This window comes from Oscarella lobularis, chromosome 1 (genome assembly GCF_947507565.1).
Source record: "Oscarella lobularis chromosome 1, ooOscLobu1.1, whole genome shotgun sequence".
Lineage (NCBI taxonomy): Eukaryota > Metazoa > Porifera > Homoscleromorpha > Homosclerophorida > Oscarellidae > Oscarella > Oscarella lobularis.
In genome coordinates, this window is record NC_089175.1 from 1,969,467 (window position 1) to 1,991,394 (window position 21,928).

Below are 21,928 nucleotides of genomic sequence, written 5' to 3' on the forward strand. Positions count from 1 at the left end.
AGCAAACATTCAACGCGTGCAGCAAAAAGACGAGAAGCATGCATTCAGCAATTAGCCAGCGTATCCGAGTCTTTGATTTCGCGCGGTCGGACTCGCGGTTCTGTTCATATGGCCGCAGTACCCCAGCACGCGGCGGTTATCCACGCATTCGAGGAAAAACTCCACGACTTAGGTCGTCCATTTGTGTCGAAGATTTTAACGTGGAGTCCTGTTCTCTGCGGGTTTATGGTGTAAAGACCCACGAACGCTTCAAAGTTGACGAAGCACACGGGGTCGGCTGCGTACGGCGTCTCGAATTTGAAAATCACCTCGTTTCCTTTACTTTTCACCGGAAGAACGATGTTTGCCCTACCGTTAGAAAAATGACCGGGTTCTGGATACACACCGCCCTTGTAAATATGCCCGTAGAGGGTGGACATAAACAGAGTCTCGTCGACTTCTCCTCCGTGCATGTTTTTGACGAGTAAGCCGGCCGGTAAAGCTGGAGCTGGAGCTGGAGCGCTGTTGCCGTCGGCGAAAAGGGTCAGCAAGGTTGCAGTGATTCCGATGAGACAAGCAGACGTCGTGGTTTTCATTTGGGCTTTCGTTTGCGTCGGTGGAATGTGTGAAAGCGCTCTCCGATGCTCGTGTCTTATATGCTGTCGCGCGGCTTCCGGCGTCCCCCATGCAGCGGGGGCTCATTCTTGCACTTGCACGCAAGTTTGAACCCTAACCTTATAACCCTAAGTGACGGGTTTAAATTCTTGGCCTCTGCCAAAGCTTGTGGTGGTAAATTCCGACTTCATAAATAGAATTCTTAACCTCTTGTCAAACTTGTGAAGCATATAAGTGATTTACGAGTCGCGGTTCCCACTCAGAGGCCACTCTTTCATGGGTCTTACTTTGTTCCACGCGAAATCCTGGGATTATATTGTACAGCTCTTAACTCCAGCTTGAAGTCAGATCTGCTCGTACCTCGGGCCACGTTGTGAGAAGTATCGATCATGTCGGCTTCATGCAATTAAGTTAATTTATGCTGAGTCACGTTTGTGGATAGAATACACCACCAACGAGAACGTATGTACGTAATTCGGGGCTTTATTTACTCGTCCATCCCCTATAGCAAATTACTAGCAATCCGTTCCCAGATCGAACCAGTCGCAATCTGTTCCCAGATCAAACCAGTCGCATTTCTGAAGTACAAAGCGCTGCGAACTTCAATGGAGGTAAGGTTTTCCTTGCTATGGTCGCGGGAGGCAACAACGTCCCTATAATTCTCATGCATCCGCAGTCTTCAAGAAAGCTGTTTCCGTATTTTCTTACCGTTCTCGGAATTCTCTCGCTTGCCGTCGCGGCTCCAGCACCAGGTACGTGCGGAAGTCAGTTCGGGACTGACCCCCGCGCCGCTGTTTTTTCGCGTTCTTCGTTCACACCACAAACCGTTTTTCTTTTACGTACATGCAGGACTTCGCCGACCGAAGCAAGATGCGTTGAAGGTACGAATCCGTGTGATGCGCAGGCGGCCTTTGATTTCGCTGGAATCGAGTTGCATGCTTTGGTCACATATTTAACCTCCAGCGGGGATTCTATTTGTTCTGCTGATTATAGACGTATCTTTGCGGAATCAAAGGCCGCCTTGACTGCGGTCTTCAGATTCCGACCAAATTCTCTAAAATTGCTCGTTGTTAATTCATGGTGTGGTAATGGTAGAAACTGCAAGGCGTTTTGCCAGAGTTGCGCTCGGAAGTGGCGATGAACGAAATCAGCGAGCAAGAGGTCTGTTCTTTCACGTTTTCCGAGATTTTCGTTATGGTACAATTTGCCGTCGCAGGCAGAAAATGTAGTGAGCGATGTGCTGGAAGAAGAGGACGAAGAACCGACCGAGGCTCAGCCGACCGACGAAGAGCCAGTCGCGACTGTGGCCTCGGAACCAGAAATGCCAATGGACGAAGAAATGGACAACGAATTCCGCGAGGACGAAGAATTCGCGGAGGAAGTACCGGAAGAATTCGCGGAGGAAGTACCGGAAGAATTCGCGGAGGAAGTACCGGAAGAATTCGCGGAGGAAGTACCGACTTCTGAGGCGAATATCGAGCCCGACGAGGAAGAGGAAATCGACTTCACGCCAGAAGAAGAACTTATTGACGTGGAGTCTGACGAGGAGGAAGAGGAGAAAATCACGGAAGGAGCACCACCGCCATTTGAAGTGGAGCCTGACGATGAAGAGGAGGAAACCACGGAAGAAGAGCTTACGGTATCGCCACCTTTCGAAGTGGAGGAGGAAGAGATAGAAGACGGTGAAGAGCTAGTTGTGGTGAGATTGTCTACAGATTCGTTGTCGTTATCACACGGTTCTCAACTGTGAAGGTCAACGACGGCGAAACCGAGGAATTAACTAAGGAAGAGGTGATGCAGTTGCCGGATGCCTTAGCTAAGGTAATCATAAGGTTAGCAGCCTAGTAAATTGACAGCTGCTGTAGGAATCGAGATACCAGGCTGCCATGGAAGCTGTGGATGCATTGGAGAAAGCGAAGCAACTGTTGAATCATGCAAAAAATGTCCTGGAGCAGGATGACGTAGGAAGAAAATAAGACTACGCAGTGCTGTTGATATTTAGAGCACGCTTTCATATTCTAATAGGAGGTGGAGGACTTTGAAGACGAAGAGAGATTTGTTGACGAGGTTTTTGCATAATACGTCGATGTGTATGGAAAATTCAGCTGTCTTTGCAGATGGATGCACTGGACGAAGACAAGAAGAAGTAGGATTCTCGCTGTGGGGAAGAGTGCAAGTGAAACACTCTTTTTGATTTCTGTGTTTTTTCTGTTTATCGTCCGCTCTCGCTCTCTCAGTCTGTTTGTTTGCGAACATCCCCCAGTATAACGTCAAGGTCAGAGTGAAGACGCGTTTGGACTTCACTTCATTGTCAATGTCAGAGACGGTGTCGCCTCTCTGACGCTCGTAAACGTTTTTCTTTCGCGCTCGCACATACGATTGGCGTAGTTTCATGTTCTGTGAAACTCGTCGGATTGACTCGGTGAAAGAGAACCCGAGATTGGGCAAGAATGTCGACGCTATAACGACGGTTTGTGTTGGCCTGTCTGCTCCAAAACGATCATGAGACCATTTCTTACTTCTTGGCCGCTCTCGGACTACTCAGAGATCGGCGATCACCGCTAAAGGTGCTGCGACGGCGAGAAAGGGATCTGATGAGTCGCCCTCCTTGATGGCTTCCCCAGTTTTAGCGGAGAAACCCTGGAGATGTGTTTATCTAACGACTAATCACAGTACGAGTGCTACTCAGAGCTACCATAAAACGCGCCAACGTCGTTCCTTGATCTAAAGCGCCCACGAACGGGCCGCAATCGCACATTGACGCCCAAAGAAGATGTGTTAATCCGGGACTCTCTTTTGCCCGCGCTGCGGGGGGCGCTGCGGGCACGGATTCTAGAATCCGTGCTGCGGGGGCCCGCTGCGGGTGGGTCCGTATGGAGCGCCGAAACCGCCAAAATCGATGCACTTGCTTTCGATAAGATATTTGCTTTCGACGATTGCAGTTTGCTTCAATCGATTGTTGGTCAGTCGATTAAAGCAACTATTTTTAGCACTTTTCTTACTCAAATGGCGTCGTCTTTGCTTCGAACAAAGAAAAGTGAATTTGCTTCCATCGATGTAACCAAAACTTTGCTCCGATCGATGTAAGCAAAGTTTGGTCTAATCGATATATCGATGGAAGCAAAACTTTGCTCCAATCGATGAAAGCAAAGTTTGCTCTAATCGATGAAAGCAAAGTTTGCTCTAATCGATCGAAGCAAACTTTGCTTCAAACGATTGAAGCAAAGACATTTCATTTCATTTCTTTGCTTACTTGCAAAACACCAGTTACATGAGTACTTTTTTGTCATAATGGCTCTTCAATGTGTTTATTACCGTATTTTAATACTAAAATCTTAAGACAATTTGCAAACTTAATTCTACAGGAATATATGACGCGCAGTGACGCTATTTTACACTTTATACTAAAAGGCATGCCTGAAACGTTTCCTAACAAAAAAAAAGCGAAAACCATGGCCCTTGCTTTGCTCATAATAGCTGCTTCGTCAAATGACTCAAATCTTGTACGCGTGACAGGATTGAGCAAACGATTAATTTTAATTAAAGCACTTCTTTCGCGGACCGCCATTCCCTGCTAGGTAATTAACCTCGAGATGGCGCCCCATAGTTGGCAGTTCGGCATAGACATTTTTTGGAGGCGATGGCGTTTGTTTATATCAATAAGGGCAATTAATGACATGAACTGCGACCATCGCGGGCTAATCATATTACAGTAGAGTTTGCAAATAGCCAACTTTGCTTCATTTGTTTGGAGCAAACTTTGGGTTAAACGATTAGAGCAAACTTTGCTTCAATTGTTTAGAGCAAGGTTTGCTTCAATCGTTTGGAGCAAACTTTGCTTGAAACGATTAGTGCAAACTTTGCTCCAAACGATTGAAGCAAACTGCAATCATCGAAAGCAAATCTCTCATCGAAAGCAAGTGAATCGATTTTGGCGGTTTCGGCGCTCCATATCGGCGCTCCATACATACGGTGGGTCCATGTCGTGACTCGTAGAAAAAGCATCAGAACTTATGCGAGTTTGAGACGTCACCGGGTAGACCTAAATTTAGCCTCGTCCCCACCACTCGGGTAGTGAGTGAGGCTAAAAGATAATGCATGCTCCGAATACCGACAATATCATCATCATCATATGTGTCTCTTTCGCAACATAGTTGATTTTTTCTTATGTTTTAGAGATAATCTACACGCCCTGCACTCCTTGGCAACAGGCGGAGCAGTCAGTGAGTTTCGACACGTCATTTCCTCGGGGTAATACCCAAGCACGCAACGTTGCTTTAACGCTTTTCTTGTGAGATTATGCCAAGAAATCCGTCCGTCAACAACACTACTGTACCAGTGTCCGTGTGCAGCAATCAATACGGCAATGTAACGTATCTCGCCTCCATCCAAGCCACCATTTTTCACGACAATGCATCCAACGTAACTATCAACGGCCAGATGGGCTACGTGTGGCTTGCTTTCACTGTAGTTATTCTTGTTGCCAACGTTCTCGTCTTGCTGGGACGCTGCATCCGTCGCAAAGAAGATCGCAGCAGCATACCGTCGATTCTCATTATCAACCTAGCTGTAGTGGATTTTCTCCTTGGTGTTCAAATGCTTATATATACGATTCTCTTCAAATGGCCGTGCCTTTTACTTGGAAATCCGAAATCATTTAGTCTAATTCAAATACTCTGTACAGTTTCCGCCTTGATTGAAATGATCAGCATACCACTGTCAGGACTAATAACAACAACGATAGCCTTCTACTACACAATGGCTATTTGGCGTATGTTTTGCATTGGTCCAGCTTTTGTTCAAGGAATTGATTTTTCGCGTACAAAAATAGCTGTTGGGCTTATCATTGAATGGACTCTGGCGATTGTTGTTGGAAGTGTTATGGCAGCGTCTATTAACAAACCGGGATTTTTAGTCAGAAAAGAATTGCCAATATTCACGTCAGCAGGCGAGACTATCATTCAAGAGAACTACATCTTGATGGCTTGCGTGCCAATCGTAAACGTAGGAAGCTTGCACAAGGATCATTCCCCGCTTCAAGAGACGGTAACTGGAATTCCCCTTGTTGTAACTTTCACTCTTTTGGTGCTGAGTTTTTTAGCTGCTGTTGCTTATACTGGCATCCTAGTAGGATATCGACCTCAATCACAACTTGAGGTCAGTATCCTGAGTGTTAGGCATCTCCGTTTAAGGCTTGCCGTCGTTGCGTTTCTTCCAGTCATTATTTGGATTGCGTATGTTCTCCTTGTGTTGCAAGGACTAACATTTGCTTCACTGATGATTATTTCTACTCTGGCAATTGTCAACCCGTTTGCGCTAACAATAATTTCATCGCAGTTCCTTAGAAGTGTTCAGAATTTTTGGATTGTAACCTGCAAGAAGGTACATTCCGCTGGAGAGACTCCGGTGCTGCGATCAGCGTTATTTCCCACCAGTAGTAGCAATGAATTTAATATTGAAACTGGCAGTACCGAATTGTGAAAGCACACGCCTATAAAAAGTTGTGGTGCGTTTCAAGTGTGGAAAACCATCATCTATTGAAGATATTGCAAGGAGTCAACTTTTGTCCTCATATGTCCTGTAAATTGTGTTTCCAAACCGATTGCTGTTCACTTGAGTATTGATAAACGTGAATGCTTTGTTCAAGACACTAAACGTTGTGCTGGGATTGAATCATTAGTCTGGCTTCTTCATAACGTAAAGACATGCAATCATATAACAATGCTGATGATCACCTTGCAGTTTTCATATAGGTATAATGTTGCAGCTAGTAATAACATAATGAGATTTTAGGTCACAAGGACGGTAAATCCACGTACCCTAAAAAACCTCTTCCGGACCATTTTTTTGGTATCAAACCAAGTCGAATTTCTTCACCATCTCTTAAGATTTTAATCCAGACTTTTGTCTACATGCAAACGTGCTACATCCTCATCATCGGCGTCGTCCTACTCCTTACTCCTTCGCTGTTTTTCACTAGCTCCCCTACGTCTTGAAGACTACGAAAATTTTCCGCATTTATGCTACCGAACTCAAGAACGCAGTCGCCAACTTTCAACTCCTATAAATTCTCGACCTAGAGCAATAGAAGCACTGTGCAATGCACGAAACGCACGCAAACAGATGCAGGTGAATTTTCAGACACAAGATTGACTTTCAGAAACGGTTTACGCAAACCCAAATTCCTATCATCTAAAGAACTCCGTATCAGATCATTTAACCACTGACTATGACCTATTTGCTGCTTTGCCTTCAGAGTCTTTGTTTTTGTCTGTGTCGTCGCGTTCGCGCGCGTGCATTGCGTGAAGACTGCGTTCGATTTGGGACATGAGCGATTTATGATCATTGTGCAGACCTACAAATTTTTTCATTGAATTTGGTAGGTAAGCGTGGCCGTGGACTTACGTATGATTTTATTTCGAGCTGTTCGGACCGAATAGATGTCGATGTCGGCTCGAGGAAAGCCTTCTGTGTCCACCAAAGGCTCGTTCATTCCCACGCCCTTTTGCTAAGCGGAGAACAGGTGTTGGTCGACTCGTGCATCTTTGTTGTATAGCTACCGAGTCTAATACGTCTGACAAAGCCTTAATTTCAGCTTCTATAGCATCCTTTTGTGCGATCAAGTCGCGAACGTCGGAATGAGCCATCACTAGTGACGCGCGCTAGAAAAGATCAACACAGAGACACAAGGCGAAGAGTCAGGCAAAAAGGAATCAACAAAGGCTGCCTAGCCAACTATTCACTTCGTCAAAATCTCGCCTGCACAGTGTCCGTACGCTGCAATCAATCTACGGCAATATGACCTCCATCCAAGCCACCATTTTGGAGACAATGCATCCAGCGTGACTATCAACAGTCAAACTGGCTATCTGGTGCTTGTTTTCACTGAAATGTACCTGTCGAAGAGAAGTTATTGAAGAGAAAAGGACGTTCTCTGGCATGGAAGCTCGTGATGAAGATGACCATCAATCAATCATCCATTATGGAAAACCCTCTTAGATGTTGCTCTTAGAATAAACAAAATAATCACATTGATTCACGTTGATTTCTCCAAGTCCCCCCTACGCAATTCGAAGTCCAACCTGTGTTACTGATGATGATGCCTTCTTTCAACAACACGACCCTGGCCAATCCGCACGTACCACTATGTGCAAAGATGTTCGATCCCCACACAGTCTACGTGGTCTACGACATGCAATTCTCGCCTCGCATGGAAACCGAAACGGGCTACGCCTGGGCGACCCTAACAGCGCTCATTCTCATTGGGAACCTCTTCGTTCTTCTGTGGCGCTGCACGCGTTCTCGCGAGCAACGAAACAGCGTACCATCCATTCTGGTCATCAATCTCGCCACAGCAGATCTTCTTCTCGGCGTTCAAATGCTCCTCTATCTACTTCTCTTCAAATGGCCCTGTCTCCTGCTCGCCGATCCTAATCTCTTTGACGTCGCCGAGAGAATGTGCGTGGTTTCCGCGGGGATTCAATCAGCCTGTTTTCCTCTCTCGGCAATGATAACGGCAACGATTGCCTTCTACTACACGACAATACTATTTAGTTATCGTCATTGCAGCTGGTCGAAACAATGCGTAATCGGCTTACTTCTCAGCGAATGGATCGCGGCAATTGTGATGGGAGTCATGCAAGCGTTCAGGTACCATTCGCGTGATGTCGTTCCGCCGTTCCGAACGGGAGGAACGACCGAAACGCCGGACGCAGAGCAAACCGTCGAAGCGGAACGCTATAACTCGCTCATGTGCATCCCAATGGCCTACACGAAAGATACAGATGATATGAGAATTTCCTTCCGGAGCACTTTCTATATAAATATTGGGATACTTGTACTGCTCTTTTTAGCGGTTATCGCCTGCGTTGCGACGCTGATTCAACTGCGAAGTGTGACTAAGAAGAGCACGGATACGTCGATTGTGATGGGCGTGGGATTGAGGCTTATTGCCACGTCTTTTTTGACGTTTGCTTTTTGGGCTGTATACATTCCGCTGCAGGAAACGGGACGCAATTTCGACTCTCTTATTATTCTTTCGATGGTAGGAGTTGCAAATCCATTAATTTTTACTCTGTCTTCCAAGCCGTTTTACCGCTCCGTGCGTAAATTGTGGATCGTTCTGCGCTTCAAATGCGGAAAGCCAATGCCGTTTGAGGATATGGAGAACTATTCTATAACAGAAACGGGAATGCTGGCTAGCGAAATATATGAGTCTACAAACTAAAACCCTGTCGCTGCTTCTGTGACCATGACTGAGATTAGCCGCCGACCACGGACATACTGCTAGAGTAAATTTTTAGCACGGTTTCATAGAATAAAATTGTGAATGCCTACGCCTGCACGCCACCGCATCCCAGCGCGATTCAACTTAATTCTCCTCCTACACAATCGCGTATACGTATACGTACGCTAGCCCATTCGACTGATGCCAGCGACTACCAACGCGACAGTGACCGACGCACCGGACACGGTGACGCGACTATGCACAAAAGACGTTGACTCAAACACAACGTACGCCGTCTACGATGACTTCTACCCGCTCTCCGGTATGGAAACCGAAAAGGGCTACGCCTGGCTACTCTGCACCGCGCTCATTCTCGTTGGAAACGTCTTCGTTCTGCTGTGGCGTTGCACGCGTCGTCGCGAGCAACGAAACAGCACGCTCTCCCTTCTCGTCGTCAATCTCGCAACGGCCGATTTTCTTCTCGGTATTCAAATGCTCGTCTATCTGCTTCTCTTCAAATGGCCCTGTCTACTGCTCGCCGATCCTAATCTCTTCGACGCGACCGAGAAACTGTGCACGATTTCCGCGTCGATTCAAATAATCAGCATGCTTCTGTCGGGAATGATAACGGCAACAATAGCCTTTTATAATACCACGGCAATATTTATTCGTTGTTGTCACTGTCGTCCCCAGTGCTCGCGCAAGGGAATACTGGTCGTGCTTCTCCTCGAATGGGTGGCTGCGATCGCAATAGGAGTTTTTCTAACACTCGAATATTTACAAGTGACGCCGTTCAGAATGCGAGGATCAATAAAGGAGCCGATTCCGGGGAAACGAAGAATCGCGGAACACTATAACTCGCAGCTCTGCGTACCTATGGTCTACACGAGTGGAATTCTCAACGGACTGCAAAGGATATTCAGTATACCCTTCTTCATCAGTCTCGCCGTGCTTCTGCTTCTCTTTCTAGCCTCTATCGCCTACGTCACCATGCTGATTCAAATGCGAAAAGTGAGCCATGTAGGCATGGATAGGTCTGCTGCGATCGGTTTGGGACTGAGGCTCGTCGTCATTGCGTTTCTCACGTTCGCCTGTTGGATTGCCTATATTCCGCTCGTAATGAAGCAGCGCACTTTCGAGTCGCTCGTCGTTCTTTCGACGATGGCAATTTCGAACCCACTCGTTTTCACGATTTTTTCAAAGCCGTTTTTCGTCTCCGTGCGTAATGTGTGGATTGCTCTGCGCTTCAAGTGCGGAAAGCCGTTGCCGCTCGCAGATATTTCCGAGAGTCCGCTCATGTCGACGGAAATTCCTGGCAGCGAAAGCGAAAGCTATATATCTACAAACTAATAGATACGTTCATTTTAACACGACTATTAGTGTTCTAATGACAAATTACAGTAATTAGAAGAAAACTTATTACTGTAGTATATCGCTGTACCTCAAAAGGAGCCCATTCACCATCATTGACATTCCCCGCGAGATTGCGGTTATTGCGTTGATTCTAGCTTGTCGTCGCTTGTTTTCAGGCATTTTGAATCCGGAAAAGTGACATCTACGATCAAACGTAACTCATTATTTCATGTGTCCCATTTAAAAACTGGTTGTACTTTCAGCACCAGGCAAAAAATTATAAAAGGCTTACTGTATGTACAAAAGAAACTCCAAAAAAGAAACAGAAACAACTAAACTTTTTTCTTATCAGCACTCCTTAGCAATTGCTTGATCTGAAACAAAGACAGAGAGAGGAATTTCCAATCCAACAAATGCTCACTTATGCACTTACTGTAGACGACGCCGCTAAATCAATAGGTGTGAATCCTTCAACATTAGAAACACGCGCGTTGGCACCCGACTCCAACAGAATTCTGACCACATCGACGGAATGATTGGCAACAGCCATGTGCAGTGCCGTCGAACCGCCGTCATTCGCGACGTTCGTGAGGGCGCCGTTTTGAAGCAAGAACTGTATCATTTCAGTGGAACCACTCTCAACGGCAACATGTAGGGGAGTCATTCCACTTTTCCCATCCTGGGGAAGAGATGTAAATATGTATTGACAAATAGGGTTCATATAACTTATTACCTTTGCATTTATATTGGCTCCGAGACGTAAGAGCAATTCGACTAGGGGTAAATTAGGAGACCGTGTGCCAATGTGAAGGGCAGTAAATCCTAAGGGGATTAAATTCCCAAATAATTTTCCCTCACCCCCACTAATCAATAATCGATTTCTTGCCATCAAAATTTTTGATTTCTAAATCTGGAGGCGGATTTTTCGCCTGAGCAATTGCCTGCAGCGAAGCGAGATTTCCCATAATGATTGCCTGATGCACGCACGTGCGTCCGAGTCGATCCGGGAGATTTGCATTCGCCCCGCCATTGACAAGAATCAAAACCAATTGAGGTTGATTTGTTAGAACAGCAATATGAAGCGGAGTCTTGAGAAAGAAAAAATAAATAAGCATATTAATTAGGAATTATTAGTCCAATTCGATTACCTGTCTGAGATAATTATAAATGTCTAGGTTCATTTTCGCACCACTGATTAGAGATACTAGGTACGATACGAGAGGAGCGTTCTCTTGAGCCACGGCCAAATGAAGAGGCCTTTCGAAAAGAGCCAATTCCATTATACAGCATATTTAGGATGTAATGACTCTCACGTGTCTCCGTCTTCGTCTTGTAACGTCGCCAAGTGACATTCCGTCGCCGAAAAGAGCAAGGACGTTGCATCGAGAAACGAAGCAGATGGCGCCGGTTGTGATTCTGACGTCATCGGAACTTCGGATTTCTCCTTTTCGTTTTCTCCTGCTTTTTGTTTTTGTTTTTGTTCTTCTTCTTCTTCTTCTTCTTCGCGTATAGGACTTTGAGAGGATTCTTCCATTGGCTGTGAACTCGACGAGGGCCCATCCTTTGGAGGACCTTGCCTGCTGCTCCCTTGTGAACTCTGATTCGTTTGATCGCTAACAAACCCCGAGTCGGCTGCTCGCTCATTCGCCGTATTGAGAGAAGCCGGCAGACCGAGAGTCCGAGAATTCGGATTCGGAGACAACACGAGCGGTTGCGATGGCGGTTGCTGGGCAACCGATACGGGAACAGGAATCGGCGGAGGAGGTAGCGGTGGCGAAGGAAGTACGCGAGGGTCAAAAGTGGGAGGAGAAACGGGTGGAAACGCATAAGGCAAACGATAGCCGGAAATAAAAGGATTGTACATGGGATGAATGAACGTGGCTGGCGGATACTGCGGCCGAGCCATGAGCAACGGCGAAAAATACGGCACGGGTGCCGTCGGCGCCGGCGGATAGCGCAACTGCGGCAACGACGCCGGTGCGACGGCAGTGGGTGACGTCGGCGACGAGTCCCGTATGACCGGCGGCGATTCTACGTCATCTAATTTAAATAAACCAGGAGGGGTGAGATTAGCGGAAGAGGGCGTGGTCAGACGCGACGGACGAGTCATCGTGCGTGGTACAGACAGGCATGCATGAAGAAAAAAAGGGCCGAGGCGCGAAAACAAATCGAGCTCGAGCGACTTTCGACTCTTCTAGCGATGCGAGTCGTCGATTTTCGTTGTGGGCGGGGCAGCGTGCGCTAACTCGCTGGGAGTCTTCTCACCCGAGAATCGCGAAAACGACGTCGATTAGTGGTGATTCCATGCATCGTTTCTCGTGCACGAGTTGGCGCTTATGGGCTCGTCTTATTATCTCGCTCGCGTTCTATTTCTGATCGTGCGCTTTTTTTCCCTCGGTCGCGCTACCTTTTTCCGGTTTCGGGGCTTTCTTTCGTCGTCGTTTCTTGCGCGATGACGCGTCCGTTGACTGGATTTCGTTCGCCGAACGTTTTGCAGTCGCTTCGCCGGATGGCGGCGAAGCGCGCTCCTTGTCCGTCGTCGCGAACGGCGGTGCGTGGACGAATGGCACGCCGCTTCGATCGAGCGCCATCACCGGATTATAGCGAGACGCCGCTTTCGTTTCGCTTTCCGTCGACATGAGGGAAAGGGAGACGAGACGAGACTTCGGATAGTACACGACGAACTCTGTCGCAGCCCCGAGAAGGTGTTTTCCCTTCGCTGCCTAGCAAAACTCGGGACTTTCCCCCACGCGCGAAGTTCGCCGAAATGAGTCGATACGGGAATGATTCTTAGAGTATCCGGGAACGACAGAAAAAAATGTTTTTTTCCGATTTAGCAGGCGATTGAGGCTTCTTCTCCTCTAGAAGCGAAGCCGAAAGAGTCTAATAACCTTAGATCTCGACCTGAGGCTTCCTAAAAATTCGACTTGAGAAATTACGGAGGATGTACGTCAACAATGGAAGAAAATCGATTGACGCTGTAGTGAAACCATTCTCAAGCAGAAATCTGGAATCTATCGGTGAGAATATAGCACATTAGATTTTAGTGGCATTTTTATGTCACTGGAATTGAGCTGTGTTGTAACACTCTTGGATTTGCACACACAGTCAAGCACCAGTGATAAAGAAACATGGCTAAGACTGAATAAAAGATTGATTAATTAATGCCATCATCAATCTCACTTTCAAATCTTATTCTACAGTGTTCTTTTATTTCTAGTCACTTCAACTGATTGTGGATCAAATAATTGATCAAGCTACTGCAGCTCAGAATTGCATTGTTTATCGATAGGTCCAGTGACAGCATTTGGATGCACAGACTTTGATGATTTGATGAAACTTTTTTAGCATACTCAGCATAGCATAGACTATCATTATAAAATTGTGTTTCGCTTACTTGGTTCTTTACTGAATGATAAATCAATGAACTTGGAGTTGTTCTCTATCTCTGGGTGAAATAATTAAAAAATAATTCAAATCTTAGCGTGCGTTGTCCGAAAAATGGCGGTGGGCGAAACTCTGGTATTGGCCTCGTTTTTCAATAACTGTGTAACTGCAGGATCGGTCAGAGAAGTTTAGAATGCGGCTCGAGCAACGAAAAGCCGAAATGGAGCGCAAGAAAGAAGAAAGAATCACTCAAAACGAATCGCGAGGAGCCATCGAACTTTTCAACAAAGAATTCGCTACCGAAAAGCAGGGTAACGAATTAGACATTCACAGCAGGTGTTGATAAACGCGTTTTTGATTCAGAAATCGAGCGTCTCGTGGAAAAATCGCTGGAAATATCGAAATCTGATCTCTTGGCCCATTTCGATGCATTAGCTCTTTCAATGCAAAAATTGAAAAAGCACCTCTCTGATTCCGCGTCGTTTCTGCCCGAATTCGGCATCAAAACGGCTCAAACGGTTCCACATCACTCTAAAACGAAAAATCCTCTGATATAATTTAATTAATTTATTGTAGCAACTAGATGCCTTAGATTTAGTCATTCGAGAAAAGAGGGACGTTCTAATGCCTAAGAAGAAATTTGCTTTCAAATCGAGAAAAAAAGAGGCAGAGAAACCCGTTGAGAACGAGAAAACAGAAAAGGAAGAGATCCAAGAAGGTAGCAAGCCAATCTTCTCCACAGTGACTAATTTAAATAAATATATAATTAATTAATGTAGAAGCAGCATGTTCAGGTGAAAAAGGACGGAAGTCTCATTTGGGCAATTAGTAGCTCAGCACGCGCTTTTCTAGTCATTTTACTCGGTTCCGATGATGCGCGAATACTCAAATTTCATAATAGAGATGGAGAGACTTTAACATTAGAGGTAGGTTTAGTTTCAGATGAAAAGGAGAAATACTTTAGACACGAATTTGTCTAAGGCAGACGATGTGTCTGGCAAAGAAGTGGACTTGTCTCAGCTAAACGGATGCGTGGTGAAAATATTTGGAACGCCAATGGCAATTCGCATGCACCACATATCGAATTCAAAGTAAGTGAACAGGAGGAGTTCATTGCGCGTAGAATGTCAATTTTAAATATTGGGCTGTTAAATCGATGAGACGTCAGACCCATAATTTAACACAATGTTGGCTTAAACTTGGAACTATTTCTCCTCTCGCAATGAACAAAGAAGGGGTCTGATGGTGTGCGTTTTCCAGAGTGGAAACGCATCAGACACTTGCTTTGTGGCACAGATGTTGCTTCTCTCATTTTTGTATGCTAATAGTGATTGGGATTTCTATTTTAGAGTTTTTAGCGGTCCCGTTGCCACGTCTGTTTTTCTAGACAACTGCACGGCGTGTAGCTTCGTTTTGGCGTGTCAACAGGTTGGAAAATTAGCTGGAGCCTTTACTTCGATCCTTGAAGGTCTTTCTGTTTTTTTTAGCTACGTATTCATACTACAACCGATAGCCGATTTTTTATTCACGTATCAAGTCGGGCAATTATCGAGGATTGCAGTCAGGTTGGCTTCGCTCCCTATAACTGGGATTACAGCGGGATAGAGAGGCATTTCCAGGTACGTTTCGGATTAGACGATCTGTTGTCTGTATCACGTTGCCTTAGGAGTGTGGATTACCGTCTCTGAACAGCGAGGGGAATCACTGGGACTGCGTTGACGACTTCAATTGGCTTAGCTCAAGCGAACGATCTCCAAACTGGTATATCGTTTCTCAAGACAAAAAAACCATTAAACTGTAAATAAAATCAACGTAACGTCTACCAATAGCTGGACGGTCAAAGTAGCCTACATATGCATCTAATAAAAGCTCCATTGCCCTAGATTCCTCTGAACCAAATTACCGGCAAGTGAACAATTATTACACAAAAATCAGCACTTACGTTCAACAACAAACTGCGCACAAACAACTAGCACCACAAAAAAAGGGAAAAGGCGGGATTGCGACTGATTAGCCCACTGTTCTGCAGTAGCCACGTGCAAAGGCCACTTTTAGCCTTTCCGGAAGAAGAAGAAACAGAATGGAATAACAACAAACACCACAAACACCACACAAGCGAGAACAAAAATAATAAGATTCTGTCTCAAATCATTCATCTGTTGTTGTTGTTGTTGGCGCTGCTTTTCCATTTCTTCTTCGTGCTGTTTGTTAGCTTTTTCGAATTCTGCTTCAAGCCTCTGCACTTTGTTTTGAAGTTCTTGCTCTCTTTTTCTTTTTGCCTCCAGCTCTCTTTTGATCTCTTTTATGGCATCATCAGACTTTTTTGCTTCGGCAACAAGACGACGAGACAGTTCCTTCTTGTCCTTTTCTCTTTTCTCAGCGCACTTTTCTGCTTCACTTGCTATTTGTTTGGGTGTGCCAGTTCTAACTTGTTCTAATAGTTTCCTTTGATCTGTAACGACGTTAATTGTTTTCTTCATGTGCTCATACTCATTGGCATCTTCCTTAATGTGGGCCTGCAAATGTTTTCGCTCGCGCTAAAAAAAGACAACTCTAAACTGGAACAATGAAATCGTTTTAACTCTATGTCATACCTCAAAACGGCAGCCAACTTCCCAGTAAGGGCACTGTACCTTTTCTTCGGGACATGTGTCCTTCTTGTGTTCCTCTATCTATTTATCAAGTCTTAGACTATTCTGTTCATTAGGTAGCCACATGTACCTCGCATCGCTTTATTGTATTTCTGCACAAATCGCAAGGTACTGGAAAATACTTGCACTTTTTGTTGTGCTTCTGTAATTACAATCCGTGATTGTTTGCAAATTAGTCACTGGGTTACCGTACGTTCAGTTCCTCATATTTCATTTCATTCTCACAGTGTTTGCAGGTGACTGTCCGTTTTGGACAGGTGGTTTTTTTGTGATTGGGCAAGACGTTGCGGCGCAACACTTTAGTGCAATCAGGACAATGGACCTCAGCGAAATCGCATACTTTGCGGTGGTTCTGCGCAGACTCATAGTTTAGTCATGGTACTGGATAATAAGCAGAACTAAGATACCTCTAAATCCTTTAGTGGAAATGTCTCGGGACATCCATTGTTTTTCTCCGTGCAACAAATCTTCATTAACATAATTTCGTCGTTGACTTTTTTATCTCTAAATTTCTAAATTGAATATCAAGTTTTTAGATACGGCACTAAACTGATTCGGCGGCACAAACCTTTTCAATTGTCATTCTGTCTTTGGGGCATTGAAATTTGTCGTTTCCTTGCCTACAGTTCAAAACAACAAATAAATAAATAAATAAATAAATAAATAAATAAATAATAAAGGCGTCACGGCACTTACCACAGCAGAAAGTCAATGCAGGCTCCACAAAACGAGTGACCACAAACTTCGGCTTGAAAAGGGTCCTTGAGCACAAGTGTGCAGTGGCAACAAAGAAGTCGGTCTTGAATGACATCCTCGGTCACAAAGATGTGTTTTGGGTGCCCTTTTGGATCGACGATAGTCGGCCCATCCGTTTCGGAATGGGGTGATAACGTCGTCACGGCTTTCTTAGCGTTCATATCTTTGCTCGGGTACGGTCAACTTAGCCTCGCAGCCGCGCTGCCGCGGTTTCACGCAGTCGTCCTTTGTCTTCAAGAAAACACGTGCCGAAATACGAGAGCATTCTTTGTAGCCGTAAAAAAACATTCTCTGATCTCTCTCTGCGTTTATATCAACGGAGAGGCGTTACCTACGCATTCGTAAAAAAATTGGTAGTATGGAACGGTTCTTTCTCTCTCTTGTCGCTACTCTCAGCACTGCTTTATTGGCAAAATCATCTCCGTACGTCGATAGCCTCTCGGGGACTCCTACCCAAGGATACACGATCACTCTGAGCGTTGGAACACCTCCACAGAAGGCAAGAAAGCCAGGAAACCTTCCCAAACGATCTCATGACCCTATCCAATCGCAGGTAAGAGTGATATTGGACACGGGAAGCGGCGATCTCGTCCTCCGAACGCCAAAAATAGGCACGAACCACTTCCAGCCAAACAAGTAGCCCAAATTAGAAACAAGAGTCGTCGATTCCCCGAAAAAACGCACTCTCGCAGATCGTCGACGTACGTTTCCACGCGCAAGCCCGCCATCATCGCCTACATGAGCGGATCCGCCGTAGGGCACGTCGGATCTGACGTCATTTCGACGAAATCGCTCGATTTCGTCGCGAACGCATCGTTTCTCGTAACCGAAGACCCATTGCCGGGCGTTGTAAGCGAATCGGCGACGGGTATATTGGGATTAGCCTATTCCGGATTGGCGAAAGTAAAAATAATTTCTAAAAAGTCGATTTTCGCTTGACGTGTCGTGGGCGTGGTTATAGCCTATCGGCGTCGTAACGCCTCTTTTTGACGTCTTGGTGTCATCGGGCGGACTTCAAAATCAATTTTCTATAAGACTATGCGGTGTCAACGCCACTTCGAATCTCGTGGGATCAATAGTAGGATAATCGACTATTTATTCATATATTCATTAGACGAGTGGCTTTTTAGATTTTGGGGGGGAGTAATTCTAGTTTTTATGTGGGACCTATCTATTATACCCCCATCAAGAGGGAATTGCACTACGAAGTCATTATAACGAGAATCCGTGTGGGCGGGGTTGACCTAAACATTCCCTGTTCACAGGTAATATTACTACGTAACGCTCAAAAATTGAAATTATATACATCTCTTTCTATAGTATAATAGTAAAAATACCATAGTTGATACTGGGACGGATAAACTGCTATTTCCGGAAAATGTCTATAATTCTTTAGTATCTTTGATCAAAGCTAACTCGGTAAGAAAAGAAATCTATAGATGAATAGATTTCACGCTGATTGTTCTCCTCCTCTCAGAATGTCCTAGCCCCCGAAGCGTTTTGGCGTCTCGGCACGCAACTCCGCTGCGACCCCAACTTCGACTTCTCCGCATTCCCTGATATATCAATTAGCCTTCTCTCGAGCCAGGGACTCGATAAGGAACTCAATCTGGTCATCGGACCCAAAGTAGGACGACGAGAAAATAGAAATCCGCTGGGCGACCCCGTAATAGAACGTTTTCTCCTAATATAGACCTATCTTCGATTCCAGTCGAAGAACAATAAGGATGGGACCTGTTATAGTTTCGGCGTCGGAGTTTCTAATACAGGTAAAGGAGCTTCGAAAATAGAATGAGAGGAAATAGGTTATGGTTATGATTACATAAAGGATCTATTTTGGGATTGGCCGCTTTGGACGGATTCTACGTCGCTTTTGATCGAGCTAATAAAAGAATCGGCTTCGCCAAGGCGACGTGCGAAGGAGAAAAAGGTTGGAATAACAGGAAATAATCGCTATTTTTAAAAACGCCAACTCATCTTTTTCTTTTTCCTTCCGCGGATGCAGCGTCTCAACTGTCTTCGAGAGTCGACGCTCCCGTCTCGCGAGGTAAGTGGGAGAATGTCAGCGGGGGACTTCGTATATGCAAAGTAAGAATTCCAATGGAATCCTTGCTTAATTAATGAGATCACGCCATCCACCACGGACTGCGTGTGTACACCGGATTTTGTACAAACCCGACCTTTGCACCTCTTTAGAAATGAGCGTCTACCGGAGATGCTTACAGACCAGACCGTATTTATCTTTTTGCTTCCTCCTCGAGACTTCCTTTTCCTTAGTTTCCTTTTCCTCTTTCGCAGTGCATAGTCGGGATTCTTACGATAGGGACTAGTTCGTTTCCCTGACACCATAGTTTCCGTGTTCCTGGACGGCTTCCTCGTTTGCCCTAAAGCCTCAAAACTTCCTAGCCTCTTACACAAGACGAGGAAGCCGAAAGGAGGAGGAGTAGGAGGACGAATCGTTTAGGCTAAACGAATCATACCCTTCGCGCGAAAAATTCATGAAGGGCCGGGGGGACTCGGGTGGTAGTCCGTCGTGTATAATTCATGCATGCGTTCCTTCCCACTTTCAATGAATCGTTTCGACAGTTCCTCACAATTGCGCATACCAAAACCTCCGCGGCGAACCGGGCACGGGCTACACGCTCAACGTCTCAATCGGAACGCCAAAACAATGGGTAGAAAATGAATTCATTGCTTTTCTGGAAAAAAAATATTTGGATCATCTAGTTCAAAATTCTTCTCGACACGGGTAGCAGCAATTTCGCCGTCGCCGCCGCCCCCGTGGAACAGGTGACATCCTACTTTCACATCGAAGAGTAAGAACGGAAATAACATGAATTAAAGCTAGTTTCGCTAACCGGAGTTTCTATTCCAGTTCGTCGACGTACGAAAATCTCCGCAAATCGGTCGGCGTCGATTACACGGGCGGTTCTTGGCGCGGCACGCTCGCCACCGACGTCATCACGTCGCCGGATGCCCTATCGTCGAACGTGTCGTCGCCAATTCGCGTTCGTCTCGCAACGATCGCGAAATCGGAGAAACTCTTCAAAGATCTTCCCATGCAAGGTCTCCTCGGTCTCGCATATAAATCATTAGCTAAGGTATAATAGATAGGGGCAGAGAGAGAGAAAGGGGGATGCGATGACCTTTCGGTTTTTGTATGTGTACGCGTAGCCGGACGATTCCGTTACGCCCGTTTTCGACACGCTCGTCGACGCGAAACGCGTGGCGAACGTTTTCTCCATGCAATTGTGCGGAACCGTCGATAAGGGAACGCATCTCGACGTTAGCGTAGGGGGAACGATGGTTAGTATGAGAACCTAAGATCCTTTTCGTTTTAAAACGCTCCGTTATCGTGTTAAGGTCTTTAGCGGTATTGACCCCGATTTGCATCGCGGTTCCATTCACTATACGCCGTTGAAAAGAGCGTGGTACTACGACGTCGTTCTCACGGGAATGCGCGTCGATAACGACGACGTCGACGTCGATTGCACCGAGGTACTGTACTATATATTCAAGAATAGATAAACCGCCTCTATGGACCCCACAAAGAGCCCCTTTTTTTCCTTTGCATACGTGCGCGATCTAGCAGGAAATCGTTTGTTTAGTTGAATAACGATCGTACGATCGTCGACAGCGGCACGACGACGCTTCGTCTCCCCACGCTCGTTCACGGGAAAGTCGTCGATCTTATCAAAACGAAAACGGTCGCCCCCTTGACTAAATCAACGAACGTCTCAACGTTTTTCTCTTCAGACGCTCATCAACTCGTCGTCGTCGTTTTGGCAGGGCGGTCGAACGCTCTACTGTTGGAATCCGGATCGTCCCGAATTCGATCGATTTCCCACGGTAACGCTCGACTTTTTGTCTAGCGAGGGCGACAACGGAGACAAATATTTTCGTCTCACTGTCCTACCGCAGGTAATCACCCCTAAAGGGTTCCACGCCTTTTTTTCCCATGGATAGTCGACGCGTAACGAGATCTTTGCCGTCGCTAATGGGCCATTTGTCCTCTTAGATGTACCTGCAGGCCTATCGTAGCGTGGAGGACGACGAAAGGGATTGTTACAAGTTTAGCATACTGCCATCAACGTCCGGTCAGCTGGGGGGAAAATATGCATGCGTTCGTTTGTTCTTCTTCCTAATGGAGAGCAGCTATTCTACGAAGTATGGAAGAGGGGCAATCGAATCGTTTTCTCTCTCTCTTAGGAACCGTTCTCGGCGCCGTCGTCATGGAAGGCTACTACGTCGTTTTCGATCGCGAAAACGAGCGCGTCGGCTTTGCGACGTCGACGTGCGAAAGTAAGCCGTCGTTTTCTCGCGATCTCCCCCGCGTTGTTTTTGACGAGACGTCCGCTTCCTACGCGGTTGCGCTTGGCGCTGGCACAATCCGGCTCTCCCACCGTGCGACTTCCGAACCGAAAGGACTCCGCGCTCGTGCACATTCCTCCTCCTCCCCCTCCTCGTCGATCCCAACTAACTCCTCCCCTTCTTCCAATTTAGTTCGGGACTCTAGTTTCGAGAAGCCAACCGTTGCCGGCCCGTTCACACGGCAAGGTAGGAGAGCGAGAACCACATCCGGGTTGGTCTAACTCGTTCTTTCCAGATGCAAAAGACTGCCGATACGACAGCCATTCGGTGACGTCGGCAAGCTTAGTTGTGATCTACGTTTCGGCTGCCATCATCGGCGTCGCGATCGTTGCTATAGCAATCGTTTGCGCGATGGGACGTATACAACGACGGCGACGACGAACCGTATCCGGAAGCGCTTATCGCGAATTGAACGACTCGACAGCAATTTCGACTGATAGCAGTTGATTTTTGCACGCATTGTGTGCGTGTGTTTTGTTTACGAATATTAAAAGGGTGTCCTCCTTGTCCGTGAGGTTGAAAGTGAGTAACGCCCCTATAATTGAATGGGGATTTCCCTAGGTGCAGGTTCGGGCTTGTGACCAACCCG

The 21,928-nt window shown here is 46.1% G+C and overlaps 7 protein-coding genes and 1 long non-coding RNA gene across 9 annotated transcripts; 4 read left to right on the forward strand and 4 right to left on the reverse strand.

Annotated features, from left to right (window-relative positions):
• The first annotated feature begins 1,127 nt into the window (after nt 1-1,127).
• On the forward strand, nt 1,128-2,880 carry LOC136199715 (aspartic and glutamic acid-rich protein-like). Its single transcript, XM_065989999.1, has 9 exons — nt 1,128-1,205; nt 1,271-1,346; nt 1,444-1,475; nt 1,690-1,755; nt 1,811-2,293; nt 2,347-2,415; nt 2,460-2,555; nt 2,620-2,661; nt 2,712-2,880. Exons 1-9 carry the CDS (start codon nt 1,200-1,202, stop codon nt 2,742-2,744), a joined length of 903 nt encoding a protein of 300 aa, XP_065846071.1. The 5' UTR covers nt 1,128-1,199; the 3' UTR covers nt 2,745-2,880.
• Nucleotides 2,881-6,145: 3,265 nt separating this feature from the next.
• On the reverse strand, nt 6,146-7,276 carry LOC136199880 (26S proteasome non-ATPase regulatory subunit 9-like). Its single transcript, XM_065990178.1, has 7 exons — nt 7,155-7,276; nt 7,000-7,102; nt 6,845-6,949; nt 6,710-6,786; nt 6,554-6,655; nt 6,414-6,502; nt 6,146-6,361 (listed from the first exon to the last, which is right to left on the reverse strand). The coding sequence occupies exons 1-7, from the start codon at nt 7,239-7,241 to the stop codon at nt 6,340-6,342; spliced, it is 585 nt and encodes a 194-aa protein (XP_065846250.1). The 5' UTR covers nt 7,242-7,276; the 3' UTR covers nt 6,146-6,339.
• Nucleotides 7,277-9,018: 1,742 nt separating this feature from the next.
• On the forward strand, nt 9,019-10,236 carry LOC136188508 (relaxin receptor 1-like). The gene has a single exon (XM_065976248.1). The coding sequence runs from the start codon at nt 9,023-9,025 to the stop codon at nt 10,169-10,171; it is 1,149 nt and encodes a 382-aa protein (XP_065832320.1). The 5' UTR covers nt 9,019-9,022; the 3' UTR covers nt 10,172-10,236.
• Nucleotides 10,237-10,393: 157 nt separating this feature from the next.
• LOC136188498 (NF-kappa-B inhibitor epsilon-like) lies at nt 10,394-12,944 on the reverse strand. Its single transcript, XM_065976238.1, has 7 exons — nt 12,582-12,944; nt 11,488-12,214; nt 11,323-11,431; nt 11,061-11,262; nt 10,908-10,996; nt 10,608-10,853; nt 10,394-10,548 (listed from the first exon to the last, which is right to left on the reverse strand). Exons 1-7 carry the CDS (start codon nt 12,811-12,813, stop codon nt 10,507-10,509), a joined length of 1,647 nt encoding a protein of 548 aa, XP_065832310.1. The 5' UTR covers nt 12,814-12,944; the 3' UTR covers nt 10,394-10,506.
• A 731-nt stretch (nt 12,945-13,675) lies between these two features.
• LOC136198678 (tubulin-specific chaperone C-like) lies at nt 13,676-15,436 on the forward strand. Its single transcript, XM_065988688.1, has 10 exons — nt 13,676-13,681; nt 13,734-13,872; nt 13,925-14,079; nt 14,138-14,279; nt 14,341-14,355; nt 14,414-14,487; nt 14,543-14,652; nt 14,911-14,989; nt 15,049-15,180; nt 15,228-15,436. Exons 1-10 carry the CDS (start codon nt 13,676-13,678, stop codon nt 15,360-15,362), a joined length of 987 nt encoding a protein of 328 aa, XP_065844760.1. The 3' UTR covers nt 15,363-15,436.
• On the reverse strand, nt 15,352-17,672 carry LOC136198658 (TNF receptor-associated factor 6-like). The gene is made up of 7 exons (XM_065988665.1): nt 16,909-17,672; nt 16,781-16,832; nt 16,620-16,724; nt 16,406-16,564; nt 16,283-16,354; nt 16,156-16,233; nt 15,352-16,098 (listed from the first exon to the last, which is right to left on the reverse strand). The coding sequence occupies exons 1-7, from the start codon at nt 17,127-17,129 to the stop codon at nt 15,613-15,615; spliced, it is 1,173 nt and encodes a 390-aa protein (XP_065844737.1). The 5' UTR covers nt 17,130-17,672; the 3' UTR covers nt 15,352-15,612.
• LOC136198620 (beta-secretase 2-like) lies at nt 17,289-21,853 on the forward strand. Of its 2 annotated transcripts, XM_065988629.1 has the most exons (21): nt 17,289-17,467; nt 17,522-17,604; nt 17,661-17,871; nt 17,930-18,046; nt 18,099-18,233; nt 18,289-18,387; nt 18,446-18,595; nt 18,662-18,737; nt 18,797-18,898; nt 18,974-19,015; nt 19,555-19,643; nt 19,696-19,784; nt 19,844-20,069; nt 20,143-20,274; nt 20,332-20,466; nt 20,577-20,675; nt 20,725-20,889; nt 20,987-21,065; nt 21,178-21,270; nt 21,472-21,525; nt 21,575-21,853. In XM_065988629.1, the coding sequence occupies exons 1-21, from the start codon at nt 17,327-17,329 to the stop codon at nt 21,784-21,786; spliced, it is 2,529 nt and encodes an 842-aa protein (XP_065844701.1). In that variant the 5' UTR covers nt 17,289-17,326; the 3' UTR covers nt 21,787-21,853. The 2 variants fall into 2 exon arrangements, with proteins under 2 accessions (XP_065844701.1, XP_065844709.1); XM_065988637.1 differs by lacking the exons at nt 20,143-20,274; nt 20,332-20,466.
• On the reverse strand, nt 18,337-21,838 carry LOC136198711 (uncharacterized). The gene is made up of 2 exons (XR_010672850.1): nt 18,703-21,838; nt 18,337-18,652 (listed from the first exon to the last, which is right to left on the reverse strand). It is a non-coding gene; the product is annotated as an uncharacterized lncRNA (long non-coding RNA).
• Nucleotides 21,854-21,928: the final 75 nt, after the last annotated feature.

Coding starts and splice junctions, on each gene's coding strand:
- LOC136199715 (XM_065989999.1), top strand. Junction 2,294..2,346: donor ACGGTGAAGAGCTAGTTGTG/GTGAGATTGTCT, acceptor TCAACTGTGAAG/GTCAACGACGGCGAAACCGA. Junction 2,416..2,459: donor TGCCGGATGCCTTAGCTAAG/GTAATCATAAGG, acceptor CAGCTGCTGTAG/GAATCGAGATACCAGGCTGC.
- LOC136199880 (XM_065990178.1), bottom strand. CDS start 7,241: ATGGCTCATTCCGACGTTCGCGACTTGATCGCACAAAAGGATGCTATA. Junction 6,787..6,844: donor CAAAAACAAAGACTCTGAAG/GCAAAGCAGCAA, acceptor GGAGTTCTTTAG/ATGATAGGAATTTGGGTTTG. Junction 6,503..6,553: donor TAGTGAAAAACAGCGAAGGA/GTAAGGAGTAGG, acceptor GTTTGCATGTAG/ACAAAAGTCTGGATTAAAAT.
- LOC136188508 (XM_065976248.1), top strand. CDS start 9,023: ATGCCAGCGACTACCAACGCGACAGTGACCGACGCACCGGACACGGTG.
- LOC136188498 (XM_065976238.1), bottom strand. CDS start 12,813: ATGTCGACGGAAAGCGAAACGAAAGCGGCGTCTCGCTATAATCCGGTG. Junction 11,432..11,487: donor CAAGACGAAGACGGAGACAC/GTGAGAGTCATT, acceptor TCTTTTCGAAAG/GCCTCTTCATTTGGCCGTGG. Junction 10,549..10,607: donor ATTTAGCGGCGTCGTCTACA/GTAAGTGCATAA, acceptor TCTTTGTTTCAG/ATCAAGCAATTGCTAAGGAG.
- LOC136198678 (XM_065988688.1), top strand. Junction 14,653..14,910: donor CACCACATATCGAATTCAAA/GTAAGTGAACAG, acceptor TTTCTATTTTAG/AGTTTTTAGCGGTCCCGTTG. Junction 14,990..15,048: donor TCGTTTTGGCGTGTCAACAG/GTTGGAAAATTA, acceptor TGTTTTTTTTAG/CTACGTATTCATACTACAAC.
- LOC136198658 (XM_065988665.1), bottom strand. CDS start 17,129: ATGAACGCTAAGAAAGCCGTGACGACGTTATCACCCCATTCCGAAACG. Junction 16,355..16,405: donor TGAAATATGAGGAACTGAAC/GTACGGTAACCC, acceptor TTGTAATTACAG/AAGCACAACAAAAAGTGCAA. Junction 16,234..16,282: donor ATACAATAAAGCGATGCGAG/GTACATGTGGCT, acceptor CTTGATAAATAG/ATAGAGGAACACAAGAAGGA.
- LOC136198620 (XM_065988629.1), top strand. CDS start 17,327: ATGGAACGGTTCTTTCTCTCTCTTGTCGCTACTCTCAGCACTGCTTTA. Junction 20,890..20,986: donor GTCTCACTGTCCTACCGCAG/GTAATCACCCCT, acceptor TTGTCCTCTTAG/ATGTACCTGCAGGCCTATCG. Junction 21,526..21,574: donor CGGCCCGTTCACACGGCAAG/GTAGGAGAGCGA, acceptor CGTTCTTTCCAG/ATGCAAAAGACTGCCGATAC.